Source organism: Monodon monoceros, unplaced genomic scaffold (assembly GCF_005190385.1).
Source record: "Monodon monoceros isolate NGI ecotype Baffin Bay Population unplaced genomic scaffold, NGI_Narwhal_1 Super_Scaffold_21, whole genome shotgun sequence".
Classification (NCBI taxonomy): domain Eukaryota; kingdom Metazoa; phylum Chordata; class Mammalia; order Artiodactyla; family Monodontidae; genus Monodon; species Monodon monoceros.
In genome coordinates this window covers 148,459,855-148,476,896 of record NW_021703778.1, presented here as the reverse complement: position 1 = coordinate 148,476,896, position 17,042 = coordinate 148,459,855, and the positions used below count along the sequence as shown (strand labels likewise).

The 17,042-nt window shown below is 58.2% G+C and overlaps 1 protein-coding gene across 4 annotated transcripts in view; it reads right to left on the bottom strand.

Moving 5' to 3' along the window:
- Positions 1-145: 145 nt before the first annotated feature.
- Positions 146-17,042, bottom strand: part of VASH1 (vasohibin 1) — a 22,249-nt gene continuing 5,352 nt past the window's right edge. For all 4 annotated transcript variants that reach the window (XM_029236466.1, XM_029236465.1, XM_029236467.1 and 1 more), the window contains 6 exons: positions 13,112-13,200; positions 11,839-11,895; positions 10,200-10,274; positions 7,121-7,502; positions 5,232-5,344; positions 146-4,309 (listed from right to left, as the gene is read on the bottom strand). In XM_029236466.1, the coding sequence (XP_029092299.1) occupies positions 4,237-4,309; positions 5,232-5,344; positions 7,121-7,502; positions 10,200-10,274; positions 11,839-11,895; positions 13,112-13,200 (789 nt within the window). In that variant the 3' untranslated portion in view covers positions 146-4,236. The remainder of the gene's footprint in view (positions 4,310-5,231; positions 5,345-7,120; positions 7,503-10,199; positions 10,275-11,838; positions 11,896-13,111; positions 13,201-17,042) is intronic.

Sequence of the window (17,042 nt, the reverse complement as noted above, 5' to 3'; positions counted from 1 at the left end):
GCAGGGGCTGTGAGGTGTCCTGTTGGCTTGTTTGGGGCTCTCCTCACCTCCGGGCAGGTTCTCTCCGGAGCTGCCGAGGCTGACATTGGTGGGTGGGGCAGCTCCAGCCTCAGCTCCCAGAGAGAAGAAGACAAGGTTTACAAACTGGGGCTTCCTCCCAGCCCACACAGCTGAGCTGGGGAGACTTTATTCATTTCAAGGAAAAAGTGAGAACAGGAATGAGACGAAGTGTAAAAGTCAAAGGGGGAGGGCCAACGCTGATATGAGAAGAGGGGGAACAAAGTCCAGTACAACATGGCAGCCAACACAGAGCTCGAGGGAGGGGCCGTGCACCATCACTAGGCCCCAGGCCAAGCGCACCCGATTTCTTCTCTCATCAGACTTGAAGAAAAAGGGGAACTTGGGACTCTGGAGCACCAAGATGGGGCGAGCGGGTCAATACTGATGGACTTGGAGCTAGCACCGCAGCAGCCCTGCCTGGCCGGGGGCAGACCTCACCTCCCACCCCACGCTCCCCCAGAGGATCTCCCTGCCCTTCCCACTGGTTTCTCAGTGGAGCAAGGGAAGTGGGGATTTCAACACAGCCCACTTCTGGCACACAGAACGTGGTCGATATGCTGGGCCCAGCTCACACCTCCCTATACTCAGAGGCCGGGGGGCGGTGCCTGGGGAAGCCGCTGTAGCTAAGCTGGAAACCACCCAGGCAGGAGACCGAAGCATGCACAGGCACACAGGCCTCTGGGTGCCACCAGCCAGAATTAGACCCCGTCCCTGGGCCGGGAAGTCCAGTCCGAGCTGGAAGCGTTGGCATAAGATGGGGGCATAAGCGGGGGGCATAAGATGACAGAGTGGGCCAGAAACCAGATACGGCCAACCTCCAGGCTCTTTCTGCTGCTCAGAACCTTGGCCCTAGGCTTCATCATGGCACCTGGGGGCCGGGGGAGCCGCTCTCCCCACTTGGCCAGGCCCAGGAAGGATGGGTTGGCTGGCGAGATGGGCGAGGGGACCATGACCGTACTGAGGCCGTGGGAGGGAGAGGACTGGCAGGTAGGTGGGTGGGAAGGCTTGAAACCCAGTTTCCCAGTGTTCTGACCCGGCACCCAGCACAGAGCACAAGCAGCCAGGCCTTTGGGGAACAATCACTGCCCGCCCTTGCCGACCCCCCTTCATCAAGCAGCTTTCTCTGCCCTTCCCTTGACCCCTCCCCAGCCAGCAGCCCCTACCCCTGAGGAACCCACGCTGAGAGCTGGAAGGCAGTCCTGAGTCGGGAGGAGCGAGGCCCGGTCCCTCACAGGAATTGAGATGAGGTGATACTGAGGATGGTGACTAAGGCCCTGAAGTCCCTGCCTCTGCCTCCCCAGAAACTCTGCAGCCAGGCCAGCCCTGGGGAGCAGAGCCTGTGTAAACACACCCAGGAGGGGAGGAGGGGTTGCTACATCTGTGAAACAGTTAAATTAAAAAGCACCGCTGTATCCTGTGGGTGTCCACAGGCCCGAGGTCTGAGCGAGGAAGGGGGAGTGCTAGGGGGTTATCAGCTGTGGGTGGTCGGCTCCCTCCCTGGAAGACAGCAGTAGGGGTTGGGGCTTCGACCTGCTTCCTTCTCCCCAAAGGGCTCAGGAAGGAGCCAGAGGGTCAGAGCACCCTGCTGGGCTCCCATACCAGGAGCGGTTCCCTCACGTCTCACCCTCAAGCCCTGTGGTCCACAGGGGCATCTGGGGTGTCTGTCGATGAGCAGCCTGCACAAGGCACCCACATCCAGACCCACAAAAGTCCTCACTTTCAGCCTCACGCCTCCCACACGGATCCATCTCTGCCTCAGGCGAATGTGTGAACGTGGGGACCCACCACCCCTCTCCCTGAAAACTGGGATGGGATGGGATGGTGAGTTAGAGCTCACAGTGGCCCTCGGATTGGTCTGGCTGGGGTGTAGTCCGGGGGACAGGTTAGGCACCTCCCCAGGGCCCAGTGACCCATGAGAAACCCAGGGGACTGAGCAGCCGGCTTCCCTGTTGGGCCTGGCTCTGGGCCAAGAGCTGCTGGTGTTAAGAGCTGCCAGCCTGGTGCCTTCCCTGGCGGGCACTTGCGTCAGCAAACACATCCTGTCTCCCTCTCTCCCTTTCCTTGCTTCTCAGGCACAATCCATCTCCCTGGCAGGCTGAGAACTGCACTATTTCTATTCCACTCCACACCCTCTGGTGTCTCAGCAACCGCAGGGAGTTCCTGGTATGTCTCTGGTCTGCAGGGAGAGCGAACATGAACGTGGGGTAGCTGCCCACTCTGAGCAGCGTCAGCAGCGAGGACGCTGCCCTGGCCCGGCCTGCTCTGGGAGGCCTACAACTTTTCACGCTTTCCACCTCAAAGTACCTTGGTGGACCTCTCCCCAGCCCAAGCCCTCTCTACTTCAGAGATTACAAACCAGCATTCTTTTTCACGTTGGGCTTTACAACTTTCTGAACTGACTGCCAACATTTAAAAATCAGCATATTTCACATAAAAATTCAGAGTTCTGGCCTCTCAACAACAAAAAAAATCAGGCAATCTGATACTGCAGGGCCTGCGCTCAGAATGGCTGAGCAACAGCGGCTGCTTTAATGGGGTATGTCTTCATTAATTTGCCACAATCCCCACCCAGCCCTGCAGCCCTCCTTTTAGTCATCTGCCAGGCCCCGCAGGCATTTGAGTTTACAACTCTGGCTCTGGTCCTCCCTCTTCCAGGCCCCCAGCCCCGCTGCAGCCTTACTGCCAGCTGCCCCTGGCTGAATCCTAGCCTCTCAGTATTAAGAAACCTTAATGGTCATCTCATCCAGTTATCCTTCCATAACCTAAATCCTTTCTATAGCTTTCAAGATGACAAGCAGCCATCTAGTCTTTGCTTGAATACCTCCAGCAATAGGGAACTCACTACTCCCCAAGGCCGCCTGATTCTAAACTCTCCCCCACATTCTTTTCTCACTTACATTCCCCAGTTCTCGGGCCCTGCCTCTCCTTAGTGGCCCCCTTGACCTACACCTCTTTGTTACTTGGGCCTCCCGAACCTTCCCGCAGGCCCTCCAACCTCTCTCCGCAACCTCTCACCTGCCCGCCAGGTATCTCACACCTGCCAGGCAGGCTGTGCAGACGCCAGCAGCTCAGCTTCTTCCCTGATGAGCTGCCTCACACAACAGGCCTGATCATCACTGGGCCCTCCACACCTACCCAGGCTGCTGAATGAGGGAAGGTAGGGCTGGGACACAGGCAGCCTGATCTGGTCTTCATTTCCCCAGCAAGGGCTAAGGTAATAGGAAGGGGGAGCAGTCCCTGGGGACTACCTACCAGGGGGACAGACCTGGGCCTGAGTGGCCCACCCCATCCCCAGCCATGGTTCCTGGACCCGCCAGGTCTATTCAGTCCCCACAGTCATGCTGAGCCCAGTGCATATCTGGGCCCTTGGCAGAGCCCAGCCCCTCTGCAGGGAGGCCCCGGCTTCAGCAACAGGCAGAGCTGGGCTGAGCAAGGAGGCCAGGTAGGGGTCCGGGAACCCTTCCCCCAGTGGTTCTCTCCTGGGCTCTCGTCCATCCCATCCCAGCATGGGCCCTGCCACGAGGCAATGTCAGCCCACAAAGCACTGTTCATGGGGCTGCAAGGGCCCGAGGACCCTCCTGAGCCACAGGCTCTGGCTCTTGGGGCAGATGTGGCCTGTGCTAAGCTCCTGATATGGGCCATACAGCCCTTTCTCAGGGTGGTTCCTACCCTGCTTTCCTTTCCCTGGGTGAAGATTCTGCCAGGGCAGACAGGACTGGAGAAACATCCCTCCCTCCATCCTGCCACAGGCCTAGCAGAGCTGGGAGGTTTCCCATAGATGGAATGGACCCAAATCCCAGAGAGACCTTGGGGCAGGGGTACCAGCAGAGCCAGCAACCCCTCCTCACCCAGCCCTGTGGCGCTTAGATCCTCTAAGCACTGGCCTTCCAGCCACTGGCAGATCCATTAGTTTTAAGTTTTTTCCCCAAATACCTTAAATTTCAGTTGTTGAGTTAAAAACTCAAAATTAAACTCTTCACTGCCTCGTGGTCCAAAGTTAGGGGGATTGGCCCAGCGGGAGGGGCAGCATCTTGGGTGGCTGAGCTGGGACACGCTCTTCCCGCTGCCCCTCACCCTGCCCCACCATCAGCCCCAACTTCCCCAGGAGCGAGGCCGGTTCTGGCAGGCAGATGCCGGCCCCCAGAAGTGGGTGCAGCTGGGGCACTGCCGCCTGCCTCACACCCGGATCTGGTACCCATTGAGGTCTGGCATGGCTTTGGGCTCCGAAGGCTTCTTCTCACCAGAAGGCCTGCAGGGAGGAGAGAGCAGAGGAGGGGGAAGAGGTGAGTGGCCCGTCAGGGAGGTGCGGGAGCAGGGAGCAAGGGGTGGCTGCCCCTGCTGGCTCCCCACCTCCCCAGTCTCCAAGGTGTCCCAAAGGAATCGGTAGAGCCCCTGCGGAAGTGTGCTTCTGGAGCGCCCACACGCCTTGCTGTCCTGAGTGTGGTCCCTGCACGCTCTTGCAGGTACTGCTTTTCACGGAGGTCAGCAATTCCGGCTGCAGTTAAGTAAGTGTAATAGTGTAATGCTTCGGTCTCTGTGAGGGGGATCTGTTCTCTCTGAAAACCTCCTAGGTCAAAGTGAAGGATGCTGGATATTGGAGGCCAGCTTGGCGGCCCTTACACCAGAGAGGTGCTTCCAGAATGACAACGACATTTAAAGCACGAGCCAGGCCGACGTGTAGGAGGCAAATCTGATGAGGCAGGCTGGTGTCTTAACGGGATGTTTCTGCAGAAACCACAGACTCACAGGGGCAAAAGTTTCGTTCAAAGCCAGCCACCAGCTGCCATCTGACGTCAAACCTTTTCCAGTGATATTCCTGGAAGGATTCACTGTAGGCAGGGCCCCGCCCCTTCTACCCTCCCTCCCACAGAGCCCATTCTGCAGCTGGCCTCCAGCCTTCCCTGTGGGTCTCCGGCTTGGCATCTGGGCCCCGCATAGGATGACCAGTGGGCCAGCAATGTCTTCTCTTGAGAAATGGGATCGCATTGCCTCCATATCAACGCACAAACAAACACACCATCCTAAGTTCCCTCCAGCAGAGACAAAAAAGAGAAAGGTGAGAAAGAGAAGAGGTGGGGGGAAGAACAGAGGGATCTGGAAGATGAGAGGGAAGGAAAACGCCTTTTGCTGTCTCCCCAGCCCCCCCACCCAAGGCGAAACCCTTTTCTCACCGCCTTTCACTGCGGCTGTTCCTGCGGTGGGGGCTAGACTGGCCCCGCTGTGGGGAGGACACATCCTTCTTGCGGTCCTTGGTGGGGGAGGGAGGGCCGGTCCCTTTGCCAATCTTGGTGGGGAGGAAGAAACAAACACTCATTCCAGGACTGCCCCAGAGCCCGTCCTGCCCGGCAGGAGCCACAAGCCCCAAAGCTGCCCTGGGCAGGGCCCAGGAAGCCTCGAGCCATGCTCTGCCGTCCCAGGGTCTTCCCAAACCTGTTTCCCAGGCACTACAACTGCCAGGGCAGTGGTTCCACAGCAGGGCTGCCTAATCTCTGTTGGCCCCTGAAATAGCAAGAATATGGGTGGAAGTTACTGAGGGTTCATGTTGGCCCTTGAGAAAAGGGCCATTTACCCATGCCAGGTAGATGTGCCGGCTGGGGAAACAGCCCATGTCTGAGCTGTGGGCTGGGATCCTACCAGACCCAAGGGTGACACTGGTTATTATCCTGAGTCAATCAGAAGTTCAGACTAGCAGCTACATCTCTGATTAAGGGAAAAAATGAGAAAAGCAAGTGAATTTATGCAGCACTGTCCGTTTGACCTGAATCTTCAAAACTTGGGGTATACGGGAGTGGTACTGGAAGGGGGCAAATAACATGGGAAATGCACAGCACCAAACAGATTGGGAAACACAGCACGAAAAACTAGGTAATAGTGCCTCCAACTCTAGCTCCAACCTGCTCCCCTGAAGATGCAGTAACACTCCAGCAGCTGGGCACCCAGAGCTCTGCAGGGGAAGAGGGCAGCCCCTGAAAGCGGCAGGGTCAACTACAGCCCGCTTCTGCCCTGGGGAAGGCACTGCTGCCCCACGGTCTTGGCCTAGGGGCTGGCTGGCGGGGCAGGGCTGCCTTAGCTCTAGCCGCATCCCCGCTGGGACACCTGAAAGCACCTGTGATGTGCCTGGGTTCGCCATCCGGACACTGAGCCCCAGTCCCATCTGCCTCCCACAGCCCGCGAGCAAGTCTCTGGGCTGCCCGCACCTCACTTCCTTACCCTGAAAAGGGAGCACCCACCGCTGCCCGCTGCCCTCCCGGCGTTTTGGGGAGCAGCAGTGGATGCAAAGGTGCCACAGTCATGGCTGCGGCCCCAGGCTACCCGGAGGGGCAGCGCACAGGGCTGCATGACTGGGCAATGGGGAGGGGCTGGCAGGCCCCAGAGGAGGCACCCCCATCCACGGGAAGCCAGGGAGAGGCCAAGATTTTGCTCGCCTGTAAGGCTCTGGGGGCCAACTCCTCAGCAGCTCAGCCCGACTACTTCTGGGTCCAGCAGCCCCTCCCCCTCCTCCAAGACCCCTGCTCAGTGGGTGTGGGAAAGCAGGAGAAGGGACCACCCCTCCTTGTGTCCCCACAGTCTGAACCTCCTCCTTTTTCTGACTTCCTCCTAGCCCTTCAGTGGGGCTAGGGGTCAAGAGTCAGGATACACGGGGGTGATGGCAGCTGCTGCCCACCCCACACGACCATTCCCTCCAGACAGTCTATGATTTCCCTCCAGTCCTTACGCACAGCCCCCTCCACCTGGCCTGTGGCACCCCTGCCCTCCTCCACGTGCTCAGACCCGGCTCATCTGCTGCCCCCTCCAGAGCCTCCCCTGGCCTGCTCACCGGAGGGGGCTGTCTCATGGATAACGACCTTTGAGTAAAGCCCGGAAACTTCTCCCCCTCATCTCCCTTAATCCTGGCACCACCTCTGCTGGGGCGGGGGCGGGGGGGACAGGGGAGGAGGGAGGGGGCATCCCTGGAAGAGCGACCCCCTAGGAAGCGGCAGCCCTTCCGTCTCCACCCCTGTCGGCCCCTGGATGCTCACACCCCTGGACGCTCGTGGGCAGGGCGGCCGCTCACACGGACCTTGAGCCGCATGTCGCGGGCGTGCCGCTCCAGCTCCTTGCGGAAGTCCTCGCGGCCCAGCCTCTCCACGTCCAGGACCGAGTGCTTCCACTCGATCTGCTCCACGCTGTGCGGGTCGTGGGACACGCACTGGCCCAGCTTCACCTTCTTCAACACGTGCCAGCAGCGGCTGTAGGCGGCCTCGTAGTCCAGCACGAGCTCGCTGAGGGTGCGGAAGGCCGGCGGCTTGTACATCAGGTCCTCGCGCCGGCTCATGCCCAGCGCCCCGTAGCGGCCGCCGAAGTTCACCCCCAGCACGATGTGGCGGAAGTAGTTCCCTGAGAAGTAGGTCTTGAAGCTGATGGGGAAGCGTTCCAGGGTAGGCATGCTGTTGGTGAGGTAACTGACCGCGCCGCCCCAGCTAAGGAAACAGCCAGGGAGAGGCCCGAGGGCCAGCGCGCAGGGGCGGGACGGGGACGGCCTCCACCCCAACCTGGGAGAGGCTAAGTGAGCGGCCCTGGACCCCAGCTCCTGAGTGCTGGCAACAGGTCTTGCTCACCTCCACTTCCTGTCGTCAGGGTTGGGCCTGGCATAAGTAGGTGCTCAATAAACTCAATCTCTATGGGTCAGGGCACTCAGTGATTACCGGCTGCTGCTATGACCTCAAGCAGGGCTCACCAAATAACACCTTAAGAGTGAGGCCGGCATTCCAAACCGCAGGGCCCTCCAGAGTCCTGGGCTGAAGGAAGGGTAAGAGGGCCCTCTGCAGACCACCCCGTCTCCCTCTCTCCTCCTGTCAGTCACACAGCCCTCCTCACCTCTACCTTGCCTCTCACACCGTCTTTCTCTCACACACACTTCCTCACAGATGCACTGACAATCCTGTTCTCTCTCTCTCCACCCCCTACGCACAGACGTACTGCCTGTTGCTCTTCAAATAAAAGCAAGCTTGCCCCCGTGGCCTGGGAGGCCGAGAGCCTGGTCCAGCGGCCCACTGCAACCTCCACGGGGGACCTTCTGCACCAGCTCTTTCCTCTAGCTGCCCTCTCCACCCCCCACTGCAGCGGCCAGTTCGTCCTCAGGCCTCAGGCTTGGCCAGCACCGCTGACCTCCCTTTCTAAAGCAAGTCTGCTCTACGTATTTTCCCCACAGCACATCACCACAATCTGTAATTATTTTTCTTACTTCTTGGTTTACTTGCTTATTTTCTGTCTCCCCGACTAGAATGTAATCTTCTGAGAATGGGGACCTTGTCTGTCACGTTCTTTGCTGTTATCTCTGGGGCCCAGCACAGAGGTGGGCACATAACAGTCACTCAAAACTCTTCTTGAACAAACGGGTAGAATGAGATCAACAGGATAAAAGCTTGGAGGAGAGACCACGGAGACACTGCATCCAGCATCCTACATGCACCCGCTCATTCAACTGTCCTAACAAACTTGCGGGATGGGACTGCCATCGTCCCCTTCCGCAGAGGAGGACTCCGAGGCTCAGAGATGTTAAGGAACTTGTTCGGCGTCACACAGTGAGGATGCGGCAGAGCCAGGATTCAGGTCCAGGTTGGCCTGACCCCGAAGTCTGTTCTCTCAGTCACCACGATGCTTACGGAGCCCGACTCCTTGCAAGCGAGTGACTGGGGACACAGATGAGCAAGGCACAGGCTCAGTGTGCAGCGAGGATGAGGCCCAGGGACAAACCCAATACAGTGCTCACCACGTGTGTAGGAGGGCCCCATGGTGGTCCTGTGGGGACAGCGGGGAGGGGTCCCCCCAGATGGGGGCTGCTCCTGTTTTCTTCCCGCCTACATACGAGCCAGCAGGTAACCCCTGAAAAGCCTGCAGGACCACGTGATCCCGTCTGGACCAGCTTCTCTGTGTGCTCAGGGGAAGGGGAACTGAGTCTCCGTCTTACGATGGGGTGGGAACCTCCACTTTGGTGTGTGGCTCTGAAGGGGTTGCTGGCAGCAGCCCGGAGTTCTTGGGCTGGCCTCACACTCGTCCCAGCAAAGAACCCTTTGGACAGGGCCATGCTCGTGGGGCTCTTTGGTCCATAGAGGACTGCCACAGTAGGCTTAGCTCTGAGGACCCCTCAGGGAGGGGGACCGGGGGGCACCCCTTCAGTGTCTTCACATAGTTTAAGGCAGGTATGCCTACGGGGGTGGGGAGTGTCCCCCTCAGATCACAGTCCTCCTCAAAGAAGCTGTGCTCCTGGCCTTTGACCGTTGTCTCCTCCTCCGGGACCTGCCCTAGCGAGTGGAGTCCTCCGTCCCATTAGGCACCTGCCACCTTGCCCTGCTCAGCACAGAGCCAGGTGCCTGCACCAGGGGCGGCAAACAGAATATTTAAAAGCCTTGGTAGGTGCAGGAAAGAGGGTGATGTGAGGGGTGGTGGGCAGAGAGGGATCGAGATTGGCCTTCAATTGGTACAACTGAGTGATGGGCACATGGGTTCCATTATATTAATCTATGCTTATACAAGGTTAAGATTTTCTGCAAAAAAACAAAACAGGGTAGGGCTCAGGCAGGGTCCACTTATGACAGAGGACTGGCCATAAACACCTGTCTCCTTACTTTGCTCTAACTGGGGATATTGGGGGGCTTATATGTCCCACTTAGCTACTCTTGTAACCCAGCCATAGGTCCCAGTTCTACCCTTTGGGTGGGGAAGACTGAGAAACCCTGTTTGCTTTTTTTTTAATAGGCAGTTTTATATCAAAGATCCCATCCATTATCTCCACAAATTAACATGCCCTGGAAATGCCAACCTCTGGGCATCCAACCTGCTTCTTCCAGACTCTGGTTCTGGGAAATAGCACAACAGCCTCATGAAACAATGTGCCCTGATCTGTGGTTCTGAGAACAGGGTCACCGCGTCCACGACTCAAAAAAAGCTGCCCAGTAAGCCTCGGAAGTTAGCAACTGAGATGCAAGGGACTGAGTCCCCCTCAAGCTCGTTCACACTGGGCCAAGTTCATGACTGCTGGGAGAGGGAGCCGGGAGGGCCCTGGAGCTCACTCAGCCCTCCCCTTCCAGAGGATGAAGCTGGCCCAGAGCTGCTGAGCGCGTGCCTACCCCCACCCAGGCCTCTCAGAGGAAGGATACATTCCCAGGATCACGGCTTCCAGGCATTTGATTGGCAGAGCCTCTTTGGTCATTTCCTTGGCCAGGTCCATCAGCCTGGGGGGAAGGGAGGCAAGAGTCATAAGGACAGAGGCTCCTTCCGGTGAAGGAGTATCACGAGGTGGACTGGAGATGCTAGATGGACAGAGACTCCCCTCCCTTTCAAGCTGCCTCAACTCAGGCCCAGCACCTCCTTCTCCTTCCCCTCACATCCTTCCTGAGCCTAAGGGGGTGGGAGAAGAGGCAACCGCTGAAGTTAAGGAAAGAGGCCTCTTCCCCCTCCCCTCAGGCTCTGCTCCAAGACCTCTGGCGGGGAGGGTGAATGGGGGGCATGCAGTGGTAGGCAGATCTTTGACAGCCACTGGGCTAGGGGCCCTCTGTGAAGGTGGTGTTTGGGGGGCCATGGGAAAGCATGCCAAGGGTGCTGGAGACATTGGCCCTGATCTTGATCTTGTCTCTTCCACAGCACAGTGGACACCCCTGACCCAACTCCGACTTCTCGGAAGAGTTTGTAATTGATTGTAACAGCTGCCCCGCAGCTGGCCAGCTGCCTGGGGCCTGGACATGGGATCTCAGGAAGTTAGCTGCCCAGTGACTCCCCTGCCTGCTTCTTGAACTTGGAATTCAGGCCACTTTAACATAGACTATCCCTGAAGCCTGGTTCCTCCCTCCTCACCGAATGCTGCCCTCTGGGCCTCGGAATGCAGCCTGGCCACTGGCTTTGCTGGGGAGGGTGCTGGACTCCTCCATCCCATGAGGCTGGAGCTGGGCCCACACACACAGCGGCCACAGGACAACAAGAGCAAAGCTTTGGGGTGAGCAAGGCTGCATTCCACCCGGGGGCTTGGAAAGAGGGTAATTAAGTAATTAGCTAATAAGCCATTTAAAGCATTTTTTACCAGGCAGTGAACATGGACAGATTATATGTGGAGCAAGACATAAAATTCACATTAATTTTAAAAGCACAGGGTTTTAGACGCCTGGACAGCTTTGGGCTGGGCCCCCAGACCCAGCTGTGGCATTCAGTCTCCATTCTGATCTGCCCTAAGGGTTTCTTCGGGGTGGATCCAGTCAGGGGTCAACACTTGGGGTGTAGAATGGGAAGTGAGAGATGCAGTGTTCTCTCCAGTGGGGTCCCTATTGCTCAGAAACTGGGCCTTGTATTAAATGACCAGAAGAGAGTCCAGTAAGGCCACTGGGGTGACATGCAGGTCCCTGCCGTGGGGAGTGCACAGGCAGCTCCAGGGAATGGAGAGAGGCGGAGGGCTCTCTCCTGCGAGGCCCACCTCTCTTAAAAAGAAGACGAGGCTCACACCCAGACATCTACCTGGGACTGCCCTCTGTCATCACCAAGCTGGGGGGCTGCCATCACCCTCCTGGCTCAGCGTGGATGTCAGGGTTCCTCATCCTCAAGGGAGCCCCGGCTGCCCGTCTTGGCCAGAGTCCCCTCTTTAGGATGTCCTAAGGAGGGCCCCACGGTGGTACTTGTCCTGCTGGCGGGCTCCCCTGGGAAGAGTCCCTACCTGCCTCATAAGCTTCCACCCACAGGTGCCCGAGGGGCTCCAACTGGACCAGGCGCCGTTACCTTGGTGCAGAGGGACGAGCCACTCCCCGCACTTACCCTGTCAGAGGTCTGCGCTTCTTAATTTCAAAGAACTGCGTCCCTGTGTGATTGTACCTGTGGGTGCCGGTTAAGGGCTTCCTGGCTTGACCTGGAAGAGGTGTGTCCCTCTGCCCTCATCCAGACCCTGGGGGTCCAGCACTCCCAGGGGTGCAGGCTGGGTAAGGACCCCACAAAATGCTTCTGTAAGGCACCTGGGAGGATGCTCAAGACCTGACTGTCTGAAGGGAGAAGGGGACGCAGCACGCTGCTTCTCCTTGCCCCACAGGGCCCCTCTGCGTCCTTCCCTCTCATTCTCTGCTACCACCCTTGCTCTCCTAGGGAGGGAGCCATGGGGCAGGCAGCCAGGGCTGGGAAAGAGGCTGAGCCCTGGACAGCTCTCTGCAGTACTTCATAGTCGAACCAGTGAGAAGTAGGGCGAACTGGGAGAAGGCTGGGCTGGGATTCCTGCACGACTGCGTTGCTGAGTGCCGCTCCCAAGCCAACCGCCTCCCTCTCTGGGCCCCAACGCCCCCACCCCCACCCCCCACGGCAAAGGAAGGGCTGGGCCCAGTTTTCAGTCACCAGCCTGGCTTTTCTTCTGCTCAGGACCCGCGCCTGGTGCCTGGTCCTGCCATCCCTGACTGAATCTGCAGCTAGGAGAGGGGGGGAGAGCCTAGGTCGCATAGCTCCAGGCAGGGCACAGGGGTGGAGGGGCCCAACTCAGGGACACTGGTGAATCCTGGGCTCAGGGGAGGCTCTTCCCATGCTGGGCAACTGGCCTCCTGCCAGGGAAGAAAAAGGTGAAGAAATGGGAGAAACTTCCAAGATGGGGAAGTTACCTCCCGAAGCATAAAATCCTTTTTCTCCATCTACCTGCCGCCCTCCCACCACATACCCATTTTAGACCAGTTTTTAAACAGCCCCAAGGGAAACTCCCCTCTATCCCTCTGCTGGCGCTGGATGGTCAGCAGAGGAGGTCTGGCCTGGCCGACCTGGACTAGGCTTCCACCAGCAGGTCGCTCAGGAGACATTTACCCCATCACACAGAGGAGGAAGCAGGTGGCAGAGAGGCTGGAGTGCGTCTGGCATTCATCAAACTACCTCCAACACCCGGGCGGACACAGGCTGTGCTTACACGACTCCGGGGCACAGAGATGCCATGGGAACGGCGCCCCTGGAGTTGTGGAGTGAGGCTGCTCTGCCGAGCCCTCTCTGGCCCTGTCCGAAAACAAGCCCCACTTGGCCTTTGGACCAGCCAGACGGTGGCCATGACCCTGACCAGGGAGGATACTGCAGCTCCCTGATGTAGCGCTGCACAGCTTCCAGGCGCTCAGGGACAGGAGTAGAGGGCTGGAACGTAGGCACACTCGGTATGGGAATCTGGGGACGGAGAAAGAGCTCTGGTCACAGAGGGACGCTCACCGTGGAGCTTCCAGCCCACCCAACACTCAGATTAGCCCCCAGAGAAGCCACATCCCATGGAGGGCCACCCCGGTTCTCTCCTCGGCCGAGCCTCTCTCCTCGGCAGCCCCTTCCAGAGGCTCCCGTCAGGCCCCCACCACAGCCCTTCCTCTCCCTCCTGGCACTGGACAGCATTTCTAATTTGGAGCTTACGTCCATGTGCCAATTTTATGCTTCTTTAGTGATTTCAGAAAAACACAGGTTGACTCACAGGTGCTTGAATTTTAAATTTCATTAACTTCAAGGCTTAACAGGAATGTCAGTATTGGGGTGGTGTTCACTCTGGTTCAAGGGCCGGATCAAAATCGGTTTATCAGGTGTCCCTGTCCTGGGCTGGGGGAGCGCTCCGTGAGAGGCGGACACACCCTCGGCAGGTGGTGTCACGCACCACCCCCCATATCACAGCACAGCGACCAGGCCTTCCAGCCCCAAGCTAAGCTGTCCAGGAGGAAGTGCAGGGGGCACGTGGTTTGGGACGGGTCTTGCCATGGAGTAGCCACTTTGAAGGGGTTCCACGGCAGCACACGAACTCCGGTTCCCCTTCAACAGCCCCCTGTCCTACCAGCTCCACACCTGTAACCAGCACAGGTAACCAGGGAACTGTACCGTCCTCCTCACCAGGAGAGACTTTCCAGAGCCAGACCCAGGAAGGGGAGAGGTGGGGTGTCGGGCAGGGGCCTCCTGAGGGCTGGGAACCGCCAGCCTGGGCTGCCCGGATGCTGGGAGTCAGGTTAGGAGCTGTGGACCCCTAGGGCTGTCCCTCAGCAACCAAGCCGTTGCCAGGAAAGAGGCCACCACCAGGTGTGCACCCCCAGGCCACCCTCTCCGGCCAGGGGAGCCCGAAGTCTGGCGGTTTGGCTGCCACAAGTCAGTGAGGCCTCAGAAGCCAAGGGGAGCATCAACCGGGTCCTCGGGGTTACAGAACGGCCTTCACTGGGTAGAAGAACCAGATTTCCAGGGCCAAGGCCCACCCCTCTGGGGTCCCCCTTGGCTACCAGCACTGCCAGCTGTGAGGTGGCCTCAGGCTCCTCACACGAAAAGGTCCCACGCTCTTGCCCCCAGGCCTCTGCCCCGCCCCCCAGCAGGCAGGGGCTGCTGGGAGTGTCGGTGTGCACAGGTAGCGAAGGGAAAGGGCAAAGCAGGAGCCCACAGGTAGGGCTGGGCTGGGGGAGGCGCTCCCTGTGGTGTGGTGAAGGCACAGCCTTTTAAATAACGTGGCTACAGCGGCTGGGGCTCTGACATGAAGGGAAGTAACACACCAGTGATCACAGATGGCAGGGGGACACAGCACAGCCTCTAACAGACACCTACTTGCCCCAAGGGGCTGAGGCACAGAGGGAAGGCCAGGTCCAGGAGGCAGCTCTGCGTGAACTTCCTCCCCCTCCCTGCCCGTCCCCTCCTTCCGGTCTGGGCAGTCCCAAGCCACTGACACCTCATCTGGAGGAAGCTACTTTCCCTTTCACACCACCCCCTGCTGCCCAGACTGTCGCCACCACTTACAATCAGCAGGGGGATAAAAGCCCCGGACGGTGGGCTCTCCCCCTGCCTGCCTGACCACCGTGTGCCAGACGGGCTCCAGAACTCTCTGAGGGCCTGGCTGGCCTCCCCGTGTCAAGGATATGGGGTGGGAGAGGAATTACTGCACAATTTACTATAAACAGCACGGCACGTGGCTTCTTCAGGTGGAAGATCGATCCCAGGCACGTCGTTCCCACTTCCCGTGAGGGCATCCAGTGACTTCGAGGAGCCTGGGTAGGGACTGTAAGTACACCCTCCCGGGAGACACTCCAAACAAGGAGGGCACTATGGTCCAAGAGTCCTTAGACTAAGCTCACAGGAGCCAGCCCTGGGCCAGGGCCGGGCGGTACCCACGAGGGCATCCCCTGCCACCCAGACAGAGGACCCAGGAACTGGCGGCTCTGCAAAAACTAAACGGCTCCAAAAAAGTTAAAAAAGACCTGGAATCCATGAGCAGGGGCTTAAAGGCCACCATCACTGAGGCTTAGCTGGAGGGAGCTGTCCAGCGGCTCAGTGACACATTAACTCACGTTAACCATTGCCAACAGGCCGGCACCTTTCTTCTGAATGTTCACACAAGCATACACTCATTCACTCAAAACAAACAGGCAAGATTCTGTACATCCAAATGATCGGGCCTAGTGGAGGGCTGGCAGCCTGGGTTTGCCCACAGCCCCCAACCCCAAACCAGAAGCCAGGAAATGCGCCCTCACTGTTGAGCAGTGGGGTTAAGTGGGGTCACAGTGGAGGTAAGTGATATTGGCCCAGATCAATTCAGGGATGACTCCTCCTCCACTACCAAGGCCAAGGGTTACCTTTGCTCCAGGAACCCCCTAAAGTCCTGAGTTCTATTAAGACATTCTCCCCCAGCGGAGTCCATCTCGGACTAGAACAGAAAGGAGGCTTGGGGGAGGGGGGGCAGCCCGCAGCTGAGTGTGTGGACAAGATGTACGATAGCCTAAAGGCTGATAGAGCTGGATCTGGAACCGGTCCATCTCTGTCTAAATCCCAAGCCCGCCGTTCACTGCCTGGCAGCAAGATCCTAGTGGGTGCCATAACAGAACCAACCTCAGAGTCTAGATGAGACACTGCATGTCCAGGCCTTACGACAGGGCCTAAGGCCCTGCACACAGTCCTCTGTACACAGCAGAGGCTCGGCTCCTGCCCACTGTCACTGTTATTCCTGTGCGTGCCAAAGACACTGGTCAGCCCATGAGGACCCTGGCAATGCTGGCTTTTTGGGGGGAGATGTCCAAATTCGCATTTTGCAGGAGCTCGGTGTCCAGAGCCCCACCAGTGGCCACTGAGCTTTCACAGAGGTGGTGGCAGGGGCTTCCCTGGTGGCTCAGTGGTTAAGAATCAGCCTGCCAATGCAGGGGACACGGGTTTGAGTCCTGGTCCGGGAAGATCCCACATGCCGCGGAGCAACTAAGCCCGTGCGCCACAACTACTGAGCCTGCGCTCTAGAGCCCGTGAGCCACGACTCCTGAAGCCCGTGTGCCTAGAGCCCGTGATCCGCAACAAGAGAAGCCATGGCAATGAGAAGCCCGCGCACCGCAACGAAGAGTAGCCCCTGCTCACCGCAACCACAGAAAGCCCACACGCGGCAATGAAGACCCAACGCAGCCAAAGATAAATAAATGAAATAAATAAATTTATTAAAAAAAAAAAGGCAGTGGCAGCTTGAAACATCAAGGAGACATTCATACAAAGGGGCACAAACTGCTCCTGGATCTGTGATGCTTTTAGAAACTGCTGCCCTTTAACACACTGGCATCATCCTTGTAAAGGACGTTTCCCCAAAGCGCCTGTGGGGTGGTCTGCTGCACACTCACCTCCTTGCTCCGCTCACCCATTTCACATGCTTTACTTCATCAGTTCCTCCCAATAACCCCTCAAAAGTGGGTATTGCTATTATGCCCATTTTATATTTCACAGCTGAGGAAACTGAGGCACAAGGAGTTTGCATACCTTCCACCCACAAGTAGTTACGGAAGAACTGGGATTTGAACATGGTGGATGTGATGTTTTATCACACTACACGGCGGGGGCCCCAGGCTCAACCACCTGCAGGGGCCGCACAGGTAACCACAGGGAAGGCAGGCTGCGAGTGGGTGGAGGGGACCGTGGCCACCTGGGGGAGTGGGACCAGCCCTCACCTCCAGCTGCCTCCTGCCATGTGGGATCACAGATTCTCTGTTTCCAGATCTTCTCATTTTCTGAAAAGATGCCAAAAATCTGGA